General features: G+C 39.6%; 2 protein-coding genes across 5 annotated transcripts in view; one reads left to right on the top strand and one right to left on the bottom strand.

The window, feature by feature from the left end:
- LOC126092238 (uncharacterized histidine-rich protein DDB_G0274557-like) overlaps nucleotides 1-9246 on the top strand; it is a 37843-nt gene extending 28597 nt beyond the window's left edge. For 3 of the 4 annotated variants that reach the window (XR_007521315.1, XR_007521316.1, XR_007521314.1), the window contains exon 3: nucleotides 8268-8508. Coding sequence is in view for 1 of the 4 variants with exons in the window: in XM_049907743.1 (XP_049763700.1) it covers nucleotides 8295-8588 (294 nt within the window). In the remaining 3 variants the exon portion in view is untranslated. Of the gene's footprint in view, nucleotides 1-8267 lie in introns of all 4 variants that reach the window. The other variant, XM_049907743.1, reaches the window with a different exon arrangement.
- A 6101-nt stretch (nucleotides 9247-15347) lies between these two features.
- LOC126092227 (vacuolar protein sorting-associated protein 51 homolog) overlaps nucleotides 15348-24432 on the bottom strand; it is a 108457-nt gene continuing 99372 nt past the window's right edge. The window contains exons 13-15 of the mRNA XM_049907725.1: nucleotides 16071-16242; nucleotides 15842-15954; nucleotides 15348-15724 (exon numbers count right to left, since the gene is read on the bottom strand). Coding sequence (XP_049763682.1) covers nucleotides 15616-15724; nucleotides 15842-15954; nucleotides 16071-16242 — 394 coding nt within the window. The 3' untranslated portion in view covers nucleotides 15348-15615. The remainder of the gene's footprint in view (nucleotides 15725-15841; nucleotides 15955-16070; nucleotides 16243-24432) is intronic.

Raw genomic sequence — 24432 nt, 5'->3', positions numbered from 1 at the left:
CAAATGGAGCCGTTTGTGTTGTGGTGTTAACAACTGACAACATCGTGCCACTGTCACATAAAAAAAACTCACAAATCTGGATATTGCACGATTCCAACAGCCGACCAAAGGGACACCCACAATGTGTCCCCTTTCAAACCTTGTCAGGTGCTGATAACAGTGTCTTGCATGAGTATATGGCACTTAGTGTCCTTCACAGTGATAACTCAAGATCTGATGCTGTTTATACCACTTATATACCCTACCAAGCCAAGTAGCAACACTAAATATACCAGCCACAGAGAATTGTAACTCTAATTATTCACATACTCACTGATGGTATTTACATGTACGAAGTTATGTTGACATCCAAACATGTCTTCTGTGTACTTCACTTTTTTGTCAGGCAGTGCATGTCTGTGTCAACATACAAATAACTCTGGCAGAAAAGCAAAACCAAGCAATAATGACAGAAAGATTGAGGGCTAAGAGTAATGTGGGTATCATTGTTGTCAAAATCGAGTACAGTACTGTGAGTGAATGGAACAGGATTATTTCCAAACAAGCCACAGCACGTACCAATGGCAATTGCACTGATGTGCAAATATTTTATGTGCAATACAGAGACAAAGATAAATGGGTGTTAGAAACCAAATTAAATGCAATTACTGTTTAATGAGTCATCAGAGACCAGGGACCCCTTATACCAAAATACTCAGATAATATTCTTGAATAATTTCTGAAATGTTGTCAATAAGAGTTCAGGTTCACCCTGTACATTATTTATGTTTGGAGTGATACTAAAATTAAAGTAAGGGACTACTGCTGGATCTCCCTTTTTAAAGTAAAGTTTGAAACAGAATTCAGAATTTCTGCTTTTGCTATGCTGCCCTCAATTTTGTTTCCAGTGTTATCCTGAGAGTCTGGATATGGTGCCACTAATAGCTTTTACATATGATGAGAATTTATTTGGGTTTTTGAGAGGGCCTGTGATAAGACTCTGCAATGGTAGGCACTGAATACTTAACACACTGATCTTTTGACAGCCACACACATTTCATGTAGCACCTGTCTGTGCATAGCCTTATGCTTTGTTGTACACCTGTTGTGAAGTAGTTGCTTTTTCTTTAGAAGTTCACTTACAGTGACACTTTGTCATGGATGGTTCCTCTCATCATAACCTGTTCAATTGGGTACATATCTCTACAGTGCTTGGTCAACTAACTTGAGCCACAGTTCCTGTAAATGCTGCTGCCCAGTGCTAAATGTTTTGAGTTTCTCCTTGATGTATGACACCACTGCATCTTTATCTAGTACACCAAAAATTGGCCTTTGTACTTTGGTAATCATTATTGCTACAACTGTATCATGATCATTTATGGGTTTACCAGTTTCGATATCAACATCTTCACATTCACAATACATATGTCCTCCATTTAACACACAGCTGCAATGTGAAAGAGCAAAATTTATGCATATACTTTTGGAGATGCAGTACACGTATTGATGAGATGATAAAGAATTTCTGCACCAAAACTCTGATTTTTCACTTTATTTGGTACAACTACTCCTATGTGAATATCTCACTTTAGAATGTAGCTCAACATACAGCTCATCAGGTTCTCAAAATCTTGGTTTAGTCACTCAGAAACTATTAAATATGGCACAGCCACAACAAAGTCACAGCGATTTAGATGTTTTTGTAGTGTTTCTATATGTTTTTGATCACAAGAGGTTTTTGCATTTTATTTGGTTCCTAGCTTAGATCTCATGTAACTAACTGTGGCATGTGGAAATGATTCTTGAATGTATTTTTGTCTTCAAGTTTTTAATTTTTTATGATGCTTTAATACTCCTGTATAATTTGTGTCTGAAATCAATCCACATTTTGAACCAATGTTTGTGTTGCACTCTCTTCTTATTTAATATCTGACTTAGCTCTAATGCCATGGCCTGCACAACAGCTGTGCCTATCCATGATTTTAGTTAACGCCTTATTGAAAACTGTGTCTCCAGAATTCTGAGGCAGTTTGTGGAAACCGTAGTTAACAGTCACTGCAGATCAAAGTACAAGTTGTTACAACACACATGGTCTTGTTGGTTTATTGGCATATGGAAATCCAATTTTAAGGTAATAACTTGGGCAAGAAATGCAAAAAATAAACATTATTTATGGTTTTATGAATTGTTAAAATGTGAAAGTTTCCTGAACACTTTTGCTGTGCTTGTACTGTTTATTGTGTAGCTCCATTATCAAATTGCCTCCTGGTGGGACAAAAAAAAATCTTCTTTATTAATACAAAACCCTTCATTGTCTAGTAGGTTAGTGCAAATCAACAAGAAGTCTAGACCTGTATCAATACTCCACAAGCCATCTTACAGTCAAAGGTGCAGAAAGCTTCTGTATGAGCTCGAATTCCCTGATCTTCACATTGTGATCATTTCTCAAAATGTATGTGGGAAATATTAATTCCTTGACTGTCTCTGTGAGATGCATCTCTTCTCTTGTAACATCCACCACTGGAATTTGAGTGTTTCTGTATAACTCTCACATGTACTGTATGGATCCCCTATGGAAAGTGCCACTCTTCTTGGGATGTTTTCTATCCATGAATCCTCATACGAGCCCCACACTGATAAGCAATACTTAAGAAATGGTTGAACAAGTACTTTGTAAACCACTTCTTTTTTGGATGAATTACTTTTAATTAGGGTTCTTCCAATGAATCTTTGCATGGCTTTTGCTTTTTGTATGACTATATTTATTCAGTGAGATAACACTGATGTAGAATTGGGGCCAGGACAACTAAGCCTGGCACAAGCACCTCGCTCGCACATGCAGTATCTGGTTTCCCACACCACATAAGCAGTCAGCAGCCTGCTTCTCTAACAAGGACTCTGTATGTCAGTGTTAAAACCCCACTCTTTGGAACCTGTGCTTTTCAAATAAAGTATCATATAAATAGGCTAGCCACAGCAGGCAAGTCCAAGCCGCAACTGAGGATGACAACCAGCTATCTCCAGAAGATACTGTGCAGTTTAGACAATACCATCTGATGCTAAGCCCCTGAATCTTTCAAGTTATTTTTATATAGCTGTTACACTTTAGGTTAGTCTGGCCTGTTAGTCCATAGTATTTTAGAGCTTGTATTGTTCTGACTGATTTATTGCCATTAGTAAATTGAACAGCAGTGTGTCTTTCCAGCTATTTAGGAGGATGGTTTGATAAGTCTGGTAAATTTACATGAAGGAATGGAACATTTTTGTTGAGCCTTTAGGGTTGGTAAGCTTGATTATTCCAAGGACTGTACAACGAATTTTAACAACGTACAGCATACAGTGCATTGTTGACAGCCATCTGAATTGGTCAGTGCATTGAGTGTGATTGAAAATGGACCAAACCCAGTTTTGTGCTGTTATTAAACATTTTCATTTGAAGGACTGGACTGCCACATAGATCAAAACTGAATTGAATGAAGTTCATGGAGACTATGCACCATCATTGAAGACCATTTGCTTTTGGATTACTCTTAATGAATTTAATCGTGGTCAGACAAGCACTAAAGATGAAGTGCACTCTGGCTGTCCAGTTGATGTAACCAGAAAGGAAACCATTGACAAAATCCATGATATTCTAATGCAAGCCTGCCGAATAAAAATTCATGAGGTTGCTGAGACTGTAGGCATCTCAACTGACTGAGTGCATAATATCCTGAATGGAGAATTGGCTACAGAGAAGCTGTGTCCGAAGTGGGTGCCACGATTTCTCACAGTCGACCGAAAGTGCGTGTGGCACAACATTTCAACACAATGTCTGGTGATGTTTAACCACAATCTGCAAGAAATTTTGTGCTGATTTGTGACTGCTGCTGAAACCTGAATCCGTCATTGCACACCAGTGTCAAAATAGCAGTCAAAACAATGGACAAGAGCTGGTGAAAGTGCACCAAAGGAGATAAAGACTATTTTGTCAGCTGGAAGGTGATGGCCACTAGTTTTTGGGATTTACAAGGAATAATCCTCACAGATTATTTGAAAAAAGGCAGATCCGTAACTACACCCTATTAAGCCTGAATATTAGATCATCTGAAACTTGTGTTGGATAAAAAAAACAACCAAAGTCTGCACACAAAAAATTGCTCTTCCACCAGGATAATATACCATACCACAAATCACCAATAACAATGGTAAAAGTACATGAATTGGGCTTTGAATTGGTTTCTCATCCACCTTATTCATCAGACTTAGCCCCAAGTGACTTCTTCCTGTTCCCTAACTTGAAACTTTGTCTTGTTGGAAAGAAATTTGCATCAAATGAGGAAGTGATATTTCCAGTCAATGAGTGTTTTACAGAGTTTGCCAGAACCTATCTTTCTGATTATGAAACAAACATTTTTTTCTTCCTTTTTTTACCAGACTTATAAAACCACTCTCATTTGCGCAGTAATTCTTCTACACACGCATAAATCAAAGGCCCCTGCCACAGTTTCCATCTGCATGTAAAGGCTAAACTTAGGAACTACTGTAAGGATTTTGATATAGTTTTCACTAAAAGACAAACTGATTCATGAGGAGGGTTTGTGTATGTGATTTATAAATTGTTCCTGCAAAAGTTAGCAACTATGATGAATTAAAGTTGCTGCCACTATGAAAACAATGCTGTTGTGATCAAGTGAAGATGGCAGAATTGCTTGTAATCACCACACATATTACGGGTGTAAAGCCGCCTGATGGCAGCACCAGGCTAGCAAAAGCTATTATTGCCAAGAGGCTGGCATGAGCTACCACTGACTTTCTAAATGCCCTGTGATGCAGGGCATGTTAGATATTAAGCTGATAAGAACAGTTCTTTTGATGTACAGTTAATATATCAGGGATGTGAAGGGAAATGGAAGAGAAACTCACACCAAAAATTTAGCTCGACCCAGATGGGTGCTGGAGTCAGGCAGCTGGCAAGTGGCTGTAGTTCACCCCAAACACTGTTGGGGTTGGGCAGACCACAACATACTGGCACTGCTGTCATACAGCTGGCAAGTGCAATAGTTCACGCCGAATTTCTGTTGCTGCGGGTAGGACTGGATAGCGTGGTAGCTTGCAACTTTCATCACTGCCATGATATGTCACCCCAGTCTCAAATTAAATATGGAAGAGATAACATTAGTGCCTCCTAGCATGTGTTGCCTAAATTGTTTAAGTTATACTGTATGAAAGTGATTATAGTCGGTTACCTAACGTTGTTCTCTGAATCTTAACCATAACTGTACTCAGTAGCACATAAACAAAATTTTCACTATGCCAGGTAAGTCGCCCAGCCATAGATACTTAGTACTACCCATGATAAGGGTAAACTTCCAGTCCCTGCAAGAAATGTTGGTCTCCTGGAGGTCTTCCTTCATTTTGCTACAGTTTTCTGGCATTTAAAATTTCTTATTTAAGGCAGCATTATTCATGTACAGCATTCTGATGTTATTCATCAAAGCATGTAACCAACATAGATAGGAAACAGCTGTGACCCTATGACACTCCCTTAGGGTGGTCCCGAAGTTACTTTTTATATCTTATGATTTCGCCTCATTAAGGACATGTTGAGTTGTATTTATCTAATAGGAAATCCCAGATTCAATCACAAAGCTGTTCTGATGTTTCAGAAGTGAGTAACAGTTCCCTAAATGACAATGCAGAGCTGTGTGGAGTTCTTTCTGATAGTAAAAGAACACAGCATCTACCTGAGTCTCGCGGATGGACAAAGACAGAGGTGTTTCACAGGGTCTCTGTTTATGGAATCTATTTTTGTTGTCCAAAATGGTCATTATACATGAACATAAAATGTATTCCTTACTCACACGATTCTATAATAGACTGGCATTAGTGAACTAGTGACACGGTCATGTGCAACTATCCAATGACCCTTCTTGATAATGAGAATCTCCTGCCCCTTTTACCTGTCGATTGCAGACCTGTCCCTAAGACCTATGAAAACTGCTCCTAGAAAGGGAGCAAGATCTCTCCCATAGTGTATATAGAGCACCCAGTTATCTCATCATTTAGTAGTTTTTAATTCCACAGTCTCTTACCACTATAACTGATATTTTAGTATTTCTAAGAACTGTATTATGAAGAAACAATTTCAGAAGACTGAATTAAGTATTTTAGAATTCTTTCCACCATCCTCTGTTTCCGTATAAGTAAGTTCATTGAGCAACTATGTAGATAATTTTGATTTCTTTACTGCCTCCAGAACTAACAAGAGTATTTCAGCAGATGAGCTGTCAGAATTTTACTTTCACTATTTTACTTTTTTCTATTAATAATAAAGTCATGGACTGAAAAGTTCTGTTAGTTACATGCAGCAGTGTTCATTGCAAAGCTGCATGACAAATGATACTGCGCAGCAAACATAACTATGTATTCAGAGTAACTATTTTAATTGAAAAGTACCAGTATAATATAGTAAATATCATAGTAGGAGTCAGGGTGGATGGTGCAATGAAACACCTCAATACAGGTAGCAGTAATGGTGCACAGGATGGCAGGTACGTGGAGCCAGGTGGATATCCACTTACATATCGTAGAAGTAGAAGAGACATTCATTTATTTTTTCCATCACATGCAGAAGCTGTGTTGTTGCAGTCAGCAGCCACAGTTGAACAACGGTCCTGGATTGTAGAGACTGTGCTGAAATTATCATGTGGCCTTCAGAGAGAGCCAACTCACAACTCTGTGATGCAACAGAGTCACATTGTCAGCACTATATTGGGTGAAGAAGCACAACAGCAGAGCCCGGGCAGGGGCACAGGCATCTATGCCACCGTCTGCAGAAGTTGGCCCTGTTGGCTAGTGCAGATGTCAGCTCAGTGCAGGGTGGAGAGGGGCCCCAGTTTAGGCAGCAGTGACGGTGGCCTCCAGCGGTTAAGTGTGCCCACACACAAGGCAGGCCAGCAGCAGCAGAATGTGCCTGCACAACGCAAGCAGCAGCTCGATGGCTAGTCGGTCCCAGGTAGGAACCACGAACCACTAAGTAGTACCCTGCAGTTGACATAAGTCAGCCAGCAGGTGACCCATCAGCTGGAAGGCACCAGTTTAGCTCCCGGCAGCATCTGGATTTAGGTGCAACTCATAGCTCCTCAGCTAGTGGAAACAGTATCTAGTATAGCAGACTGGCTGGTGTGGAGTACCTCTCATAGCTGGCTGCAGGCAGACACACATACTGCATAGCTGAAATGGGCAGTATTTATAGTGGCATGTCTCACCCCTGCTTTGACAGGACAGCATCCTGCATCACACAGACCTCAGTAGAGCCACACTGCAGGGCTGGGTTGTGTAGTAATGTCACCACTGCTACAGTCTGGGTTGCATATTTTTGCTGCTGCTTTCTGACTTGGATGTGTGGCCACTTTTGCTACTGTATGGTCTGGTGTTGAGTCTTGCTGTGTCAGCACAGCCAACATGTAAGTTTCTTCTGAAAGAACCCCTTACTGGCTCCAGTCTGCCTCACTTCACTAGCACTAATTGCATCAGCCTGCGATGACACTTCCTGTTAACTCAATTGTGAAGAAAAGAGCCTCATTGGTGCATTACTACTAACAGGCGATACAAATGACTTTGTATAACTGAGGAGACATTAGGTGTTTTTCGTCTGGAAATTATACCTCTGGTATCATTGAAATTTTAAAGTACTAGTAATGAAATGTTTTACCAAAGGTTTAGTACTCAGACTCATCGCTCATGAACAAATTTAGCCACATACCAGGTGTGTTGATTTGACAGAGCAGTTCCTGGTAAAGTGAGTTACCCAGATTATGCTAGTAGCTGATGTTTATTGGTTGCTCGCTCTCCTACATTACCTGAAGAAAATGTTGTGGTAGTTTCTTGTTAATACACTGACCTACTAAATTTCTGTGATTAGCTTGTCTTTTCTTAATATATAGCTTGACTTGCTCCAGGTATTTAGAGAATATAATGAATGGAGGACTTAAATAATTCATTAATTATAAATGTACTGCGTAGGGAATTTTTAGCACCATATTTTCCACTAATGCTCACAAGTTCATTGACTTATCTAAAATTAAGATTTGAAAGATACCTTGATAATAACTGGTTTCTATTGTATTGATCTTTTGTGCCTGTTTGTGCAGTTGCAAATCACAGCCTTCACCGCTGCAATGATGAGACACCATATTTTCCACTAATGCTCAAAAGTTCATTGACCTATCTTAAATTAAGATTTGAAAGATACCTTGATAATAACTGGTTTGTATTGTATTGATCTTTTGTGCCTGTTTGTGCAGTTGCAAATCACAGCCTTCACCGCTGCAATGACGGGACACGGACACCACTGCCACCACGGTCCACCCCCACCGCCGCATCACCACTGTCCCCACTGCCCGCATCACGGCCCACCACCTCACCATGACGGCCCACCACCTCACCATCACGGCCCACCACCTCACCACCACCACCATCACCACGGACCGCCACATCACCACCATGGACCACCGCCGCCATCACCACCACATCATGATCATCACCATCACCACCACCACCACGGACCACCACCACCACCACCGCCGCTGCATCATCCCCACGGACCACCTCACCACCATCACTGAGCTTACCCTAACCTTTTCTAGTGGATACTAAATGCAAATTTTCATTCCTTCTATCCATCCTCCCTGAAATGTAGGTTATATTCCATAAAAAACCTAATAGTAGGTGCTAATCACACTGTAGAAAAATGTATCTGACAATTCTGTGTAAGATTATGTAATTACTGGATCTTAAGGAAAAGCATAAAGGGAACTTTTTGTAATACTATTTCATTTCTAAAAATATTGTGTCAGCATAATTAAAAAAGTGCTAAAACAAACAATCACCCAAAGTTTGCTGTACAACCAATGCAGATAACAACTAATGTTTTCAATATGTAATTTGTAAATAAACTGCTCTTCACAGTGGTTCACAAATATCACTTGCATATACTAAGTGTTTATAATCATCAAGATTCTTACTGAAATATGATCCTTGTGCATTTGTACCAATTAAATTTGTACATACCAGCTTAACATAAAAGATTGCTACAGTGTGTATAGCACACAAGTCATATTACCTCCTGCAATCACCAACAATGAAAATGTCAAGTTTTTGGTAAAGTAATTGAGATCATCTTCCAGCTTATATAATACTGTACATGGTATATGATGGTGTACAATCAATGATAATATCTTGTATGTGACTACATGCCACAATGAGTTAAATGAATAATGAAAATACAACGAATAATTTAAAAAAAAATACACGTCTCAAATGAATGACACTTCACAAAGACTACATCTGATTCCTCCTTACTTTTTTTTTTATAACACTGTGTATTAAAACATTTGGAATTTGATTTGTCACAAAGAAATAAGAAGAAAAACTTACACCAATATGGAACTGGGAACGCTCAGTGTGTGTTTTGATACATCTAGGACACATTGTTCATGACTGCTATTTAGGACATTTCTAATGAAGGCTTTTAGAGGAGAACTGCAACCATTTCTCACTTAGATGACATTAGGGTTTCCACCTGTTCCAATTTTGTAGGGATCGTCCCTCCTACATGACTATAATGGGACACCCTCAAGTTCCTATTTTTCTGGTTTACTTATACAGTTTCACTTTATATCGTATGGCATAATGTTTAATTTCATATTCTTAAGTTTATCATCTTATTCTTGTTAGCCAAAGCCACTATGTGTAAAACACACAAGGGAGCAGCAAAACAATGAGTTTCAAAGTCAACTATTTTGTTGCCTCATTTTCATAATAGTTGGTGTTGAAGAGGCAGTTGTTTATGTGATGTGACCAAGTGGAGGTGTAGTGACACTTTGTGTGCTATTGCTGTTCCATAAGAGCAAAACATGATTAATATTAAGGTGATTTTGGGGTTTTAAAATGATCAGCAGATCAATTGAAAATGCAAATAGCAGTAGCAGTCAGTGTAGTAATGACAATTATGTCAGTCAGAATGAAAACTGAAAGAAAACATGGAAAGAATGAGCTCATTTTGTAATGAATAGTTAGAAGATAAACACTTTAAAAGTTGGTTAGCTAAAGGGGATGGTGAAGCGACAGCAAACTGTACAGTGTGTACTGCTTCCTTTTCAATAAAAAGTAAGGGTATTGAGGCCATGAGATAGTTTTTGTTATGAAAGAAACATAAAAGTTCTGTAGAATTAATGTTCAAAAGTAAATTTATTGCATTTTTTTTTTTAAACATTCTTCTACTGACAATGAAGTTTCTACAGCCAAACTGCACTTGTATATCATGGGGTTATGCATAACTGTAGTTATCTTGCTACTGATTGTGAAATTAAGCTTGGAAGTACAATTTCAAAGTTAAGCCCAAAACTTTATTGTGGGTGTTCAAAACCCAAGATGCTGGTACAAAGGTATTGGCTCTACATTTGGTAGAAGTAATAGAAAAGGAATTAAAAGATGACACATTTCTTTCTGGTTCAACAGACGCCTCCAATAAAGGTAATTTCCTGTATCAATAAAATATTTTTCTGGGATATCTGGTCTGAAGGAGAGATTGCTAAGCTTCTACGAGTATAGCAACAATACAGCTGATTCAGAAAACTTAAGTTAATTTTAGATGATCACAGTTTTGAAGTTTCTAATATATCACGTTTTGGTGCAAACAGTGCAGCAGTGAACTATGGAAAATACCACTCATTTTTTTCCAAAATTTTGAACTGAAGCTAACTGTAACTGCACTGTTATTCATAATACAGACAAAAACTCATGCAAAATGATTAAATTCAACATTGAGAGAATAGTATTGAATGTCTTCAATGAGTTCTCATCTTCTAGTAAGAAAATACATAAGCTAAAAAAAAGTTGGAGTTTGTTGAATGAGGATATTAAACTTTGTAACAACATATTCCTGTACAGTGGTTGTTCTTGTTGCTGATTCTTTGAACATTTACTAAGACGTTGGACAGATATTCAATGGTACTTTCTCTCTCAAGAGGAAGAAAAGGCCAATCATGTGAATGGTGTGAATAATGAAGATGAATGGTCACATCTCTTTTTTCATATGTAGTTTATAGATAACTATATGAGTTTTGCTATATGAACAATTTTACAACATGAAAAATCAGAAAATGCAGCTAGAGATCTTGTATGTAAAATATGGTTTTCTAGGTTTTAATGTGGATCAAAACTTAAAGAGCTTGAGCATATCAGACAAAGACAAATTTATGAAATATGCTGCCAGTGTTCATCACAGAAGCCTAAACTAAGTGGTTTCTTTACAGATCTCACCTTTTAAGGAATTCGCTGTCCTGAGTGAATGAGATGACCTTTGACAGCCATAGATATTGTAAATGGTCACTGTATAAAAGTCAATGATGACAGATTGTACAATGAATTTGTGGCATTAAGAACTTCCGGTTTACCAATAGACAAAAAATAGGTTCATTCCTTTAGCAGAACTCCAGCCCCGAACTTATTAAAGATAGTGAAATTTGTGTTGTCTATTCCACTGAGCAATGCACACATAGAATGAGCATTTTCTCTGATGAGAAACTTTTTGTGGAGTGATTAGTGAAAACTGAACTTCTTGTTGAAATAAACTATAATATGAGCTACTCAGAGTTCTATCAGCATATTCTACATGAGAAGAAACTTGAAAAGGCTGCTACATCAGACGATAAGTATGTCTATAATCTACAGCTCCAAACCCACTGATTTTCATAAATATATACCGTAAACACTATTAACTTTTAAACATTTTAAGTTACAGATATGGTATGTGTAAACTTGTTTTGTAAATAAAACCACCTCTTCCTGCTGCCACTTAATTTATTTATCCTAGACACATTTCGCCTTTTTCTTGTTCTAATGCAACATCAGTGGGATGATTTGCTGATCTGCATTTCCCTTCACTTGGTCTGGAGGTCGCACTACCACTTTATTATTGACATATAAGCACAACTTCGTGTTCTGACTTTCTTCACACTGTTCACCATGTTTCTCCTTCTTTTTTGTGGTGTACTATTGTTCTTTTCCCACTCGATGTAACTATTTCGTCGGACACTGCTTTTAACAATGTAAATATTGCAACTCCATTACATGTTTCCTCCTCTTCCAAGTATTTCTATGCTTGCTGCAGAGGAGGGCCATGCAAACAAACTTGTTATGGTAAATGTAGTTTAATTTTGGTGTGAGGGTAAAACTGATGAAAGTTAATAGGAATTGCATATTTAATATATCAAGTGATACCTCTGTGTGAACTGCTGACTTGCCAAAGGTGCCAGTGTCCTGGCTTTTGAAATGCCAAAGGTGGCAACCTAGTTGGAGTATAGTGGCGTAACTAGGATAACTGGTGTCCGGAACACAGTCCGACTTGACCCTCACCCCACCCCCCCCCCCCCCCACCTAAATCTCACCACTGCTTAGCTTAATCCTTGCCCCCCTGTCATCCACCCATGTTATTTTGCTATATTTGAATTCATCAATAAACGAAAATTATTGTGTGGATGCTTTACATTAGTAGTTGAGTTTTTTTTTGCAGGAGAATGTTTAAGTCTGGAGCTCTCTGGTAAATATTTCGATAAGAAGTCACCAAACCTTCAGTGTCAAATTAGTATCCAATCACACCATCTAAACATGCAGGTATGTAAGTTGTAATGAAAAAGCAATGCACCAATGCTTAAATAATTGAGAATAATAAAGCATGTTTCCTGTGAGTTGCAAATTGTTAACTAGTTGCTATATTCTTCGACAACAGTAAACCTTAAAATTAAAGTCATATTCCCACAAAAAGAAAACACAATAAAATTCAGTTTTAAAAATCAATCTCTATAACATTTTAACACAAAGAGTATACAGTAAAACTAACTTTTATACAAAAATATTTTTTCTGTTACCTCCTAAGAGTTGTCAGGCATATTTTCTCTGATATTTCAGCAAATATTTGCAGTTTCATTTTTGTAATGTGTAGCTGAGGTCAACCCAAACAAATATTGCTCATCATGTCATTCATGCACTGCCCAGTGTTGACAGTAAACTTTGGTTTGTTTTCTGTTACAGACAAAATGATTTTTCATGCGGAATTTTACATGCCCACACACAAGAGTGCTCCCAGATTACACTAGCAGGATACTCATTTTATTGAAACATATTAACAAGAATTGTAAAACATTTGGAATAACCACTGCTCCTGCAGCGACAGGACCACCCAGGCCTGCACTGACTGCTACAGCCATGCAGCAGCACTGCTCGGTAGAATAAACTTCGAACAGCCGAGGACTGAACCCAGTCAATCCTTGTCTCTCCAGGTGGTCACACTATTGTGCAATCAGTCCAATAGGACAGCAGTAGTCATACTTTATGACTGCAAGTGGTAATGTATAACACCTCACAGAGCTGAGAAAAATCTCAATTCCAGGAGAAGATACCATTTCAGCCTTGAAATTTTACATTTTTTCCCCCTCTCTTCTACCACTTAAAATGGGAACTTCCCATTTTAACTGAAGCATTTGGACTCATAATGAAGTACAGATGGCTGTGCTCTTCAGAGTCTACAGCAATAGCTCTTCCAAGTAAAACTGAATGTGGGGTTTGAAAGCAATCACAGGTCTTCTTTGCTCACAAAGACAAATGGTAAACTAGTACTGAGATTCCACTGTGCAGCACGAGGAGGAACAAGTTGAGATTTTTAATGGGTAATGTATATTGCTGGCAAGTTTACGTTGTGTTAGCAATTCACTTGTAAGGATGTTGGACCAATCCCTTCCTGCTCCTCATAAGAGGAAGAGCCAGTGTTAATCAGCAGTAATGTTAAATACAGTCACTGCTACAAATGAATAAAAAGCCTGCACCCAGATTCCAGGAGGAGAAAAGACCACTTCTTGCCCCCCCCCCCCCCCCCTCTCCCAATCCTGCACCCCTTGCGGATACCTGCAGTGGTAAGTCCAGAACAGAACACTAAGAGCAGCAACAACACACAGTACAGATAACATTGGAACTCTCTTAGTTTTTCTATGATGATGCAGCATCAGTCTTACAAGTACCAAAGGCTTCCTAAAGGTCAGTAAGCAGGAGAGTATTTAGCCAGGAGTGCCTGCAGTTTAAGGTGGAATCATGAACAGTTGTAAATTTACATATACAGGGTAGGGCAAATAAAATTGGCCTGGATAAATGAATACATTTTGAAACCATTTGTTTCAGCATTAACGGAGGAGGGAAAGACCTACAGTTAATTCAAATAGGATGGAGCAACTACAAATAGAAATGGCTCAACCTTAGAGCACACAGTCCTCATGCCTGACAGAACTGTTAGCAGGGGTCAGTCTCGTTGTGGGCCTAGCTGGCTACCCTGATCACCTGAACTGTCAGTGTGCAGTTACTTCGTGTGGGGAGCCCTCAAGTCTAAAATGTATCATAAAAAATATCAGTATTTAAGAACTGGCAGAACATTACAGCAGTCCAGCTTCAATCTTCCTTCAGCAAGTTGGTGACCTGGGCCCAAAAGTGCCAAGTTCAAAATGGTTCAAATGGCTCTGAGCACTATGGGACTTAACATCTTAAGTCATCAGTCCCCTAGAACTTAGAACTACTTAAACCTAACTAACCTAAGGACACCACACACATCCATGCCCGAGGCAGGATTTGAACCTGCAACCGTAGCAGTCCCACGGTTCCGGACTGAAGCGCCTAGAACCGCAAGGCCACCGCGGCCAGCAAAAGTGCCAAGTGGTCACTTTCAACATCTAATATAGTCATGTTAGTACTGTTTCCTTTCCTCTGCTGTGTTTCTCTCTACCCTGGTGCTCTGTTCTCTGGGCCACTTTTATTTGCCCGACCCTGTATGAAAGGCACAGCCAAAAGTGGAAATTTTCTTAAGTGTCAAAAAATTATTCTAGCAAAATTCAGGAATTTAGTCTCATTGCGTTGAACCTGTAAGCTGAAGCCAATTGAGGAACAAAGGCATTTAATGATGTCAGTATAACTCTTAACAACACAAAGTCAATGTTGTTCTGACTGACTAGGCACCACAGTACTATTATATCATTTTTCAAACAAACAAAATGCGGAAGGTGGAAATTAGTATTGTGTATTGAAACTGAAATAATAGTCTGATTATGACAATGTGGTGAAGTGACAGGCATATGGTGTTTATTAATGTTCATATTCTCTGGAATTACTGTTTTCTCTCCTAAAAGAATTTTAAAAAACAAGAAACTAAGTGGGTTCACAGTAAAATGGTCTTAAAAAAAAAAAGGGTATACAGGATAAACATTGTGGCTAAGTGTGACACTTGTTGAAGGACTGATGCAACATAAAGGACACATTATGACATTGTTCAACAAAATGGAATATCTATGTGAACTTCTTTATTATTTTATGAAAAAGAGAACAAAACTTTGGCATCCACAATTTGGTAGCTACGTATCATAAAAACACTCTTAAGCCAGGTCCTGCAACAAATATTGTTTAGCTCTGCCCTGTGTTCAATATACAAACAACTATCAGCAGAAAAATAAATATTTTACATTTGTTTGTTGTGTAGCATTTAAAAAATGCTACACACCATAGTGGAATGGTAACAAAGAAGTAATCTCAATTCACTTTCTGAACACAGTACAATTAACCTCTTTCACAAATAATCTCTACAACACTAGGTTCCATGAGAACTGGGTCTAAACAACGATGGACTGTGCTGCTTAAAATATCATCCAAAAGACGATGCACTAAGCTGAAACAGATAGAGAAATACTGAGCCTGCTTTGAGTAATGGCTGACAATATTTCAAATGTAATTTGTGCAACATTTAATCAAATTTAATTTAAAAAAAATGAAAGTGAATACTTACTTTTCATCAGTAACAAAACGCCAGAGATAAAGTTGTAAGTAATGAGTATCAACTTGTATTTGTTGAAGCCCATACCGGCTAAATGTTCTTAACCGAACACATTCTAGGAAAGTCTGGAACAAATAGGTAAATTAACCATTTGACTTCGCAAGCATTTATATTTTTATTAACGATGTCACAGCACTAAAGGAAACAAACTAGTAGTTTGTATCACATGATAGATTCTTACCTTGAGACTTATTTTTATGATGCCAGTTAGTATAGAAACTTTTGAAAAATCAACAGATGAGAAGATTTCTATACGTTCTGAGAACAATTTTTGTATGTTAGTTACAATACTTGATTCTAGCTGGCTAGGGGCATATGATGACCAATTGGACCGATGCCTTGAAAGACTGACACTGGAAAATGAAATAAGAAAACAAGCCATTTAGTACAAAGAGACAAGAAACTATAGAAATCACAATACAAATACATTACACCAGAAGAACAGTTTTAACCTGAGAAGTAGCAGAAAGATAAGTAACATTTTATTGGATTATTACTTCACTGAGGAAAATAAATATTAAAAGAAGTATAACAGTCACTTGTCCCATACTTTGGTTATAATGTGTAAATAAATGCAAATAAGCAACAGAAGCAAATAAAAAGTGTCCAATTCCAAGACTAAATGTTACTTTGACATGTGGCAGAAAATACTGGAGGACAAATTTAATCCTCCCTGACCAGTTTCTAGTGAACACTATAAATGGAACTGATTGGAATGTACATTTAGACCATAGGTTACACTACAGGACCTTTTCCTCTTCTGCCATTAAAGTTGTCCAGATCCCATTTAAAAAAAAAAAAGTATCATTTAAAACAGTAACCAGAACCAAATGAACAGCAAATTTAGAGTGTGAGAATCATAATTATTAGCTGCTGGAGCACTTACAGCAAACTCCCAGTAACCACATCTCTCTTAGAAAGTAGTCACATCCAAACCATATTAGGAGCTGAAAGCTGTTTGAAAGCTGAAGAAGAGACAAAGGAAATTTTCAGCAATATGTGGAACATAAATTGGAAGGACAGATTAGATTTCCTAAGAGGGGGAGTATTTAGAGCAACAAGCTTATGTATCAGATTTCATGAAGTCCAGAATGAATTTGACTACAAAATACCATGGATATAAAGGTAAATGGGGTCGATGGACTTAGATGTTATTAACTGGATGTTTCTACAAACCATCACATTCCGACACAGTGGACATAGAGGCATTCAAAGATAGCCTGAGTATACAATAGATTCTGGTGAAAGATCTATCAGAAAACTCTGGAAATTTTGGCCATACGTTACATCTATGAATTGCTCCAGATTTCTATTCAGTCTTTTATGAATCCAGCTGATGTTGAAACTGAAGACAGAAAGCATAAATATTTCATTATGCATTTAAAAATGTATTCACAAATGTGGATACTTCTCTACTAATGCTTCACCACTGCACACACAAATGAACGAAACTGAAACAAGCATCATTGGTACCAAATAACAACTGAGGCTAGTCTGAGTGAATAAGGTACCAGGTATTAATAGAACTTCTTTTTGATTTTACACTAAATACTCTGTGAAGTAAGCCCTTTTCCCATGTCATATATTTCAAGAATATTTGTCATGCTGAATAGTTCCTTGTTCTCATGACTGGAGAAGAGAGCTGGTGATTGCACCTGTGGCATTGATAGGTCATATCGACCATGAATAACACAATCTTTGGGACTCAGATGGCTCATCAGAACCGCCATGTTAATTCAGTTTGTTCTTGTACCTTGTATTGTGTGCACATGTATGATCATTGTCAAAACATATTTATGTGCAGATATAAATGGGGACAGTTTATTCCGTATAAGCTACTTGTATCCTGTTCCCATACTGGTGACCCTGAAGTTTCTACGACTTCCGCGCCGGGTGTTGTAAATCAACAGGTTATGCACACGCCGCCATGGCCACCTCAGCCAACACTTTTTTCAAATATTTGGAAGCACAACAACAATCGCCATCTCCAGCCATGTTAACCTCAAACTTTGTCGATCTACAATGGTCGAGTGCCACACTGCCAACACAAACAGTGGACTCGGATTTCATGTCGCCAGACTACGCTCACCAACATGTGAAGTGTGAAGTGCATAATATTCAGAACTGTGTACCTACCGATCGAACGTATACTGCTCAAAGCGATCTACATTCGCACAGATACTTTGACTCTCAACGGTCTGCAACGACAGTTACTGTTGCGCCTTGTGCAGCGCCGCCATTATTGCAAAACGCACCTGGCCACTATCAAACGTGACCTGTTCCGGCTTTGCCTCATTTTCAAACTAATCAAGAACATTCTAGTGCACACATTTCTCCATGCTCACCCCCCAAACTGGTTGCTCAAGTTTTTGACCATGTTGGTTCAAGTGCATCATTCGGTGTTTCACCTTCCAATGGCGTCTTACCACACCGATGTGACTTCTCACAAGTTCCACCGGTCAGTTATAGTGTGACCTCTTGGGGCATGTTTTTAACGTGCACGGAGAACTTAAACTTTGGTCATACATGTTACCGACCCCACCCCCCGACGCCCTGCCCACCACCGCACTCGCAGGGGGGGCTGGTTCTGGTGGGGCGATACAACTTTTGACATCATTGTCAAAGACAGTCTGCAAACTGTTTCATTATACCGGCTCAAATCAGCATTCGTGGATCCTGACACCCCTCTGCTGGCTCAGTCTGATTCTCCTAATGACTCTCCCACCAGTCTCCCTCCCGCTGTGGTGTCTGACAATGTTTCTCCCCGGGCCACCATGCCAACCTGTTCACCCGATACCTCCCCGTCACCTTTCATGGGTTTCTCAGACACGTCAACCTCCACCCTCTGTGCGGGTTTTGCTGCTACCTCATCGACTACGGAGACACACTCTCTCATAGTCACCCTGTTCTGTAACGTACCCCCACAACACGTGGATGGCATTTCAATTGTCACTCTCGACGACAGAGTTCTCATTCTACTCACAGACACCGCAGCCTCGCTACTCAATGACCAGTTAAACGTCAGTGTTGTGCATAGCCTCACCCTCCCTCATGAGTGTGACCCGACGACAATTCACACCTTCATCTCACTGGACAGCTCGATTAGCATCCTGGCTTGTCACAACTACACCCTGCCATCCGCCATTCTGCCTGCCTGCTCTCGGGCTGGCTGCCGCATCACCCGTCCTTGCTGGCTCAACAACAATGAGGTGGACCTGCCTCCCGTCGCAATGCCTCCGCACCCCGCCCAGGTTCAAGGTGGAAATCCCGGTCGTGTGTCTACCATCTCGTACGACCACCAACAGCGTCGATGCCCACATGTTCTTCCCTCAAGACTTATCTGCGGTACTCCGTACTGCCCGGAGGGGGGGAGGGAGGGGTGTGAGGGGAGGTGGCTGTGTGGCATCGATAGGTCAATCGACCATGATGATTAACATAATCTTTGGGACTCAGATTGCTTGTCAGAGCCGTCATGTTAATACAGTCTGTTCTTGCCCCTTGTACTGTGTGCACGTGTGTGATCACTGTCGAAATATATGTATGTGCAGATATTAATGGGGACAGTTTATTCCATACACCACTACTCGTATCCTGTTTCCATTCACTGTTTACAATAAGGATAATACAAAAAATGCAGACAATTACATATCAATAACATCCATCCACTATAGGATTCTCGAGAATATTTTAGCTCACACTTGGTGCGCAAATGACACTCGATATATGATCAATAAAGATAATGGTAAGGAAAGTGGTCCTGAGTGTATGGGTTATACGTATCTCCTGGAAGTATAAATGATAATTTCTTACATAATATGGAAAAATGTTGATAGTGTACAAAGGAAATGTAGCAAGATAGGAATTACTTCAGCTGGCTGTTTAATACAGACTCTTAAACTACACAAAAGATTGTGAACAGCTGCATGGTACTCTGTGAAAACGAAATTTGTTATACAGAAGATTCACGGACCAACTAGACTAAGAAAAGACAGCTCTACCTGAATACATTCTATCTATGTCACTTTAGGCAACTGTAGAGTTACTAAATAAACAGACACCTCTGTAATCAATTTTATCAGAAAACTGAAACACTGAGTGTGTTGAACTCACAAAGCAGGCATATGATGAAAGAAAAAAGACATGTAAATGAAAAATCTTTACAGAAGTTGGAGTCCTCATTGCAGTTTGAAACTTGGAATTCTGTATATCATGCAGACAAGTAACAAACACTTATGATACATTCTTTTTACATCAGAATACGACAAGTCAAATTACTTCCAAAAGAAAAAAAAAAGAATTAAACTAAGTAAGGCTGCTTTACACAGTAAAACAGCTGAAAGAGGAAAGGTTTATAACTTGAAAAATGTATTGAAAAATGCATTGTTTAAGGTACCATGCCAGTCTGTAAACAGTGGTCAGTTTGAACATTTGCTATGATACTTATGTTAGTTAAGTGGAGGCAAGTTGGTGTGCAAGATAATACTCATTTTTCATTTACTTTGACCTTTTTAGGACATACTGAAACATGAAACATGGACATGCAACTGTTTCATTTCTAAAGAAGTGCTGTATGGTATGTGAGCAAAGTATGATACATGTTTATGTGAAGCTTTGTTTTCCTTGTTATTGTGATGAACTGTTAGTCAAAACATTTTGTTTATTTATACATTTTCTATAAGTTATATTTCATTTTGAGTAATGACGTCCATATGTCAGATTTCAATTACGTTCCTGTAGTGTTAAAAATATGCAACTTTGATTCTTAGTTCCTACACACACATTCCTTTGTTCAATGGTGTCTTTCAGCTCTAGACTTTTGATCAATTTGTTATTCCACACCCTGTATAACAAGTTCTCTGAGACGATGTCTAGAGGTAGCAATGAAGCTTCTCAAATGTTATAAACACTTGCTTTGAGTACACAGCAAGTGTTTATAATGTTTTAGAAGCTTCATTGTACCTGTTGATATCGCTGGCCAGTAGGCCCTCTGGCACTAAACCCATTTCCCCATGGGTTGTCTAGCTGCAGGGCCACAGGCTCTTCTCTTCCACAGACATCAATCTTCTGTTAAACAGCAAACACATAGCGGTACTGTGACTGCAGACCATTTCTTCATATGTGGTCACGTGCCCACACATGCCTACAGCATGTAGACAAGTCCTGCTCTGACAATTACACTGGCCACATTCTGGTGCCCATTGACCAGAGCCAACTTGCACTAAGCACTGCACCCGTGCCACAGCGTGATCGCTGGGAATCAGCTGCATTCTTGCCGCAGCACTATGCCGGGCTCCTGGAAAGAGCATCCTGTTTCTTATCTAATGCACTATTATTGTAACTCATCTTGGTTATGCAATAAATTATTACAGATGTATACCTGGGAAACACTGTTTATTTCCTGTGCTCTTGGCATCACACAAGGACACAAAAGCTGGCAACAATGCAGTCTCATCAGCATTTCTTCACCATTGCTCCTGGACATGGCTGCGACTGAATCCATTAGCATCTCCTGCTGACATCCCATCTACCGCCCCCCTCCCCACCCCCCTAAAGTTTTGGCTGAGCCCTTTGGTGTCATCACATTTCCGGCAGCTGCCCTCATTTGAGCTGGCTTACAATCAGCTGCTGGTGCCTCACTGATGTCCAATCTATCTGTCTGCTTCCAGCCGAGCTCATCGGTCCCTGACATTCCACCAGCTGGTCGGCATCTGGCCAGTTTGAGCCCATGGCACTTCAATGTCTGCCTTGCGATTTTCCCCACCTACCTGGGTCTCTCACCAGTCTTTCTGGTGCTCTTCTATGTCATCTCCAGCATCCTGAACCCACTGCATGTTTTATGCCCACACTTCTCTACTGAGCAACATGCTTGCTTTCTTTCTTTCGGTGGTGTCCTTTCTGGTGCTTTCCACTTGGCTTACTCCTCTGCATGTGGCACCTATGCTGATGTCCTTTTCCACTGCTTTTGAACTCCCTCCCAGCCCTCCTTTTATTCTACACATGTTTCTTCACATGCTGTGCATTCAGACTGCCATTGTGTTTCAGCCTGCCCACTGCTGGTTGAACCTTGTCACTGTACAGCCATTGACACCTTTCCAACCTGTCCCTCTTTATCCCGCATTTCAGTGATCATGGAACACCCTCTGCCTAGGACCCTGTCTCCACCATCCAGGGGATTTCCTTTCCCCTTCCTGCCTCTTTCAGTTTCAGCTGAGATGACTCCACTGTCTCCTTCTGAGGGGGAAGGGGTACTGTACATGGCTGTATCCCCTGGCCAGTACAACTGCCCACACTACACCCACATGCTGCAAGTTGTCTAGTTGCAGGGATGTAGGCACTTCTCTTCCAGACTTCTCCTAAGCTAAAGGCTACACTACATGTGCACCGTTGATAGCAGCCCTGAGATCAAGGGCCATTCCTTCATCTGTGGTCATGTATCCACATGTGAATATCTGTTACCTGCCTATATAGGCTGTGATATGACCACTAGCACGCAGACAGACTCCATCCCGTATCCCTTCGATCAGAGCCAACTCGTAGCCTGCTCTGGGCAGTTACACTGGGTGCATCCTGTGGCCCATCAGTAAGAGCTGTATAGTCCACCTCATCTGCTCATTGGCACCATTCCATACTGGGCAGACACTACTTGTCGAGCACTGCCTCCCAGTGGCCACCAAACCTGTCGGCACCAGCTCGCCAGTGTCATAACATCAGAGCTACATCGACTGCCTTGTTGGTCCATCAGCTGTTGCATCTTGTGTGCGTGGCCACTGCTAGTTAGGTGCTGTTCCCAATGGCCACTGATGCCTGCTGCCACCATCATAGGCCTACTGGTTTCACCAGTGCTGCCAGTCTTGCTGGGCACCAGCCTCAGCAATGCCGCAGTGTATCACCAGGTGTCAGCTGTGCCCAAGCTACAACATCAAGCTACAACATCAGCGCCATGTGCCAGCTGCACACACACCACAGCATTACACTGGGTCCTTGGAAGGAGCATTCTCTACCGTCTTTTCTAATGTCTATTTTATCAATTCAGGTAGTTTATGTATGGACTCAAGTGTTTTTATTACAGGACTCATCAGTGTAAATGTATGAAACAGACACAACTGAAATAAACAATCATAAATAAAATTTAAGAACTTTCAACAGGATACAATGAAATAACCTCCATTACTTTCAAAAGATGCTAATATTCATTTATGTACTAGTTCACTTCTACTAACCCACTTAATTTACAATATCTCATGCATTTCTCTCCAACATATGTGAAGCCACAAGATTAACTGTTTCATCAGTTTTTAAAAGCTGTATTATTAATGATGCTAGTAATACCCCATATAATTGCTATTGTTCCTTTCAAAAAATGTAAATGAGAAAAGGAAACCATTCACATGAAGCTGAGTGATATATGTTGCATAGAAACGCATACTGTGCAAAGATGTTACTAGCTTTTGAGTTATCACTCTTAGTGGAAAGTAAGCACACAATCTCACACAAACAAGCACACAGGCATTCAAATACACCATTGCATACATCAAGAAGCACCTGATGTCAATGATTTAAATTATTAAAATACTGTGTCAAGAAGACACAAAAAACTTGTGACATACCCAAGAGAATATCATGCACTGTCGGTGACAGCATAACATGCAATCTTAATTTACGTCTACATCTACATGTATATTCTGCAAATCACACTTAAGTGCCTGGCACCTTTAGATTTGACTGATTTATTTTAGTACTCATGTGGATGATCCCTCATTTTTCACTATTTAGGGTCAACTGCCAATTTTTGCACCATACAGATTTCTTTTTTAAATCATTTTGCAATTTGTTTTGCTCTTCTGATGACTTTAATAGACAATAAATGACAGAATCATCTGCAAACAGCCTCAGACAGCTGCTCAGATTGTCTCCTAAATCATTTATACAGATAAGGAACAGCAGAGGGTCTATAATACTATCTTGGAGAATGCCAGAAATCACTTATGTTTTACTTGATGACTTTCCATCAGTTATTATGAACAATGACCTCTCTGGCAGGAAATCATGAATCCAGTCACATAACTGAGACAATACTCCATAAGCACACAATTTCACTGCAAGCCACTTGTGTGGTACAGTGTCGAAATCCTTCTGGAAATATGGAATCAATTTTAAATCCTTTGTCAGTAGCACTCAACACATCATGTGAGCTAGTTGTGTTTCACAAGAATGATGTTTTCTAAATCCATGTTGACTGTGTGTCAATAGATCATTCTCTTCGAGATAATTCATAATGTTCAAACACAATACATGTTCCAAAAACCTGCTGCATATCAATGTTAATGATATGGGGCTGTAATTTAGTGGATTGTTCATACTATATTTCTTGAATGTTGGTGTGACCTGTGCAACTTTCCAGTCTTTGGGTGTGGATCTTTTGTTGAGCAAGCATTTGTATATGATCATTAAGTATGGAGCTATTGCATCAGCATACTCTGAAAGGAACCTAATTGGTATACAGTCTGGACTAGAAGACTCACTTTTATTAAGTGATTTAAGTT

This window comes from Schistocerca cancellata, chromosome 7 (assembly GCF_023864275.1).
Source record: "Schistocerca cancellata isolate TAMUIC-IGC-003103 chromosome 7, iqSchCanc2.1, whole genome shotgun sequence".
NCBI classification, from domain to species: Eukaryota; Metazoa; Arthropoda; class Insecta; order Orthoptera; family Acrididae; genus Schistocerca; species Schistocerca cancellata.
This window is presented reverse-complemented; position numbering and strand designations above follow the sequence as displayed.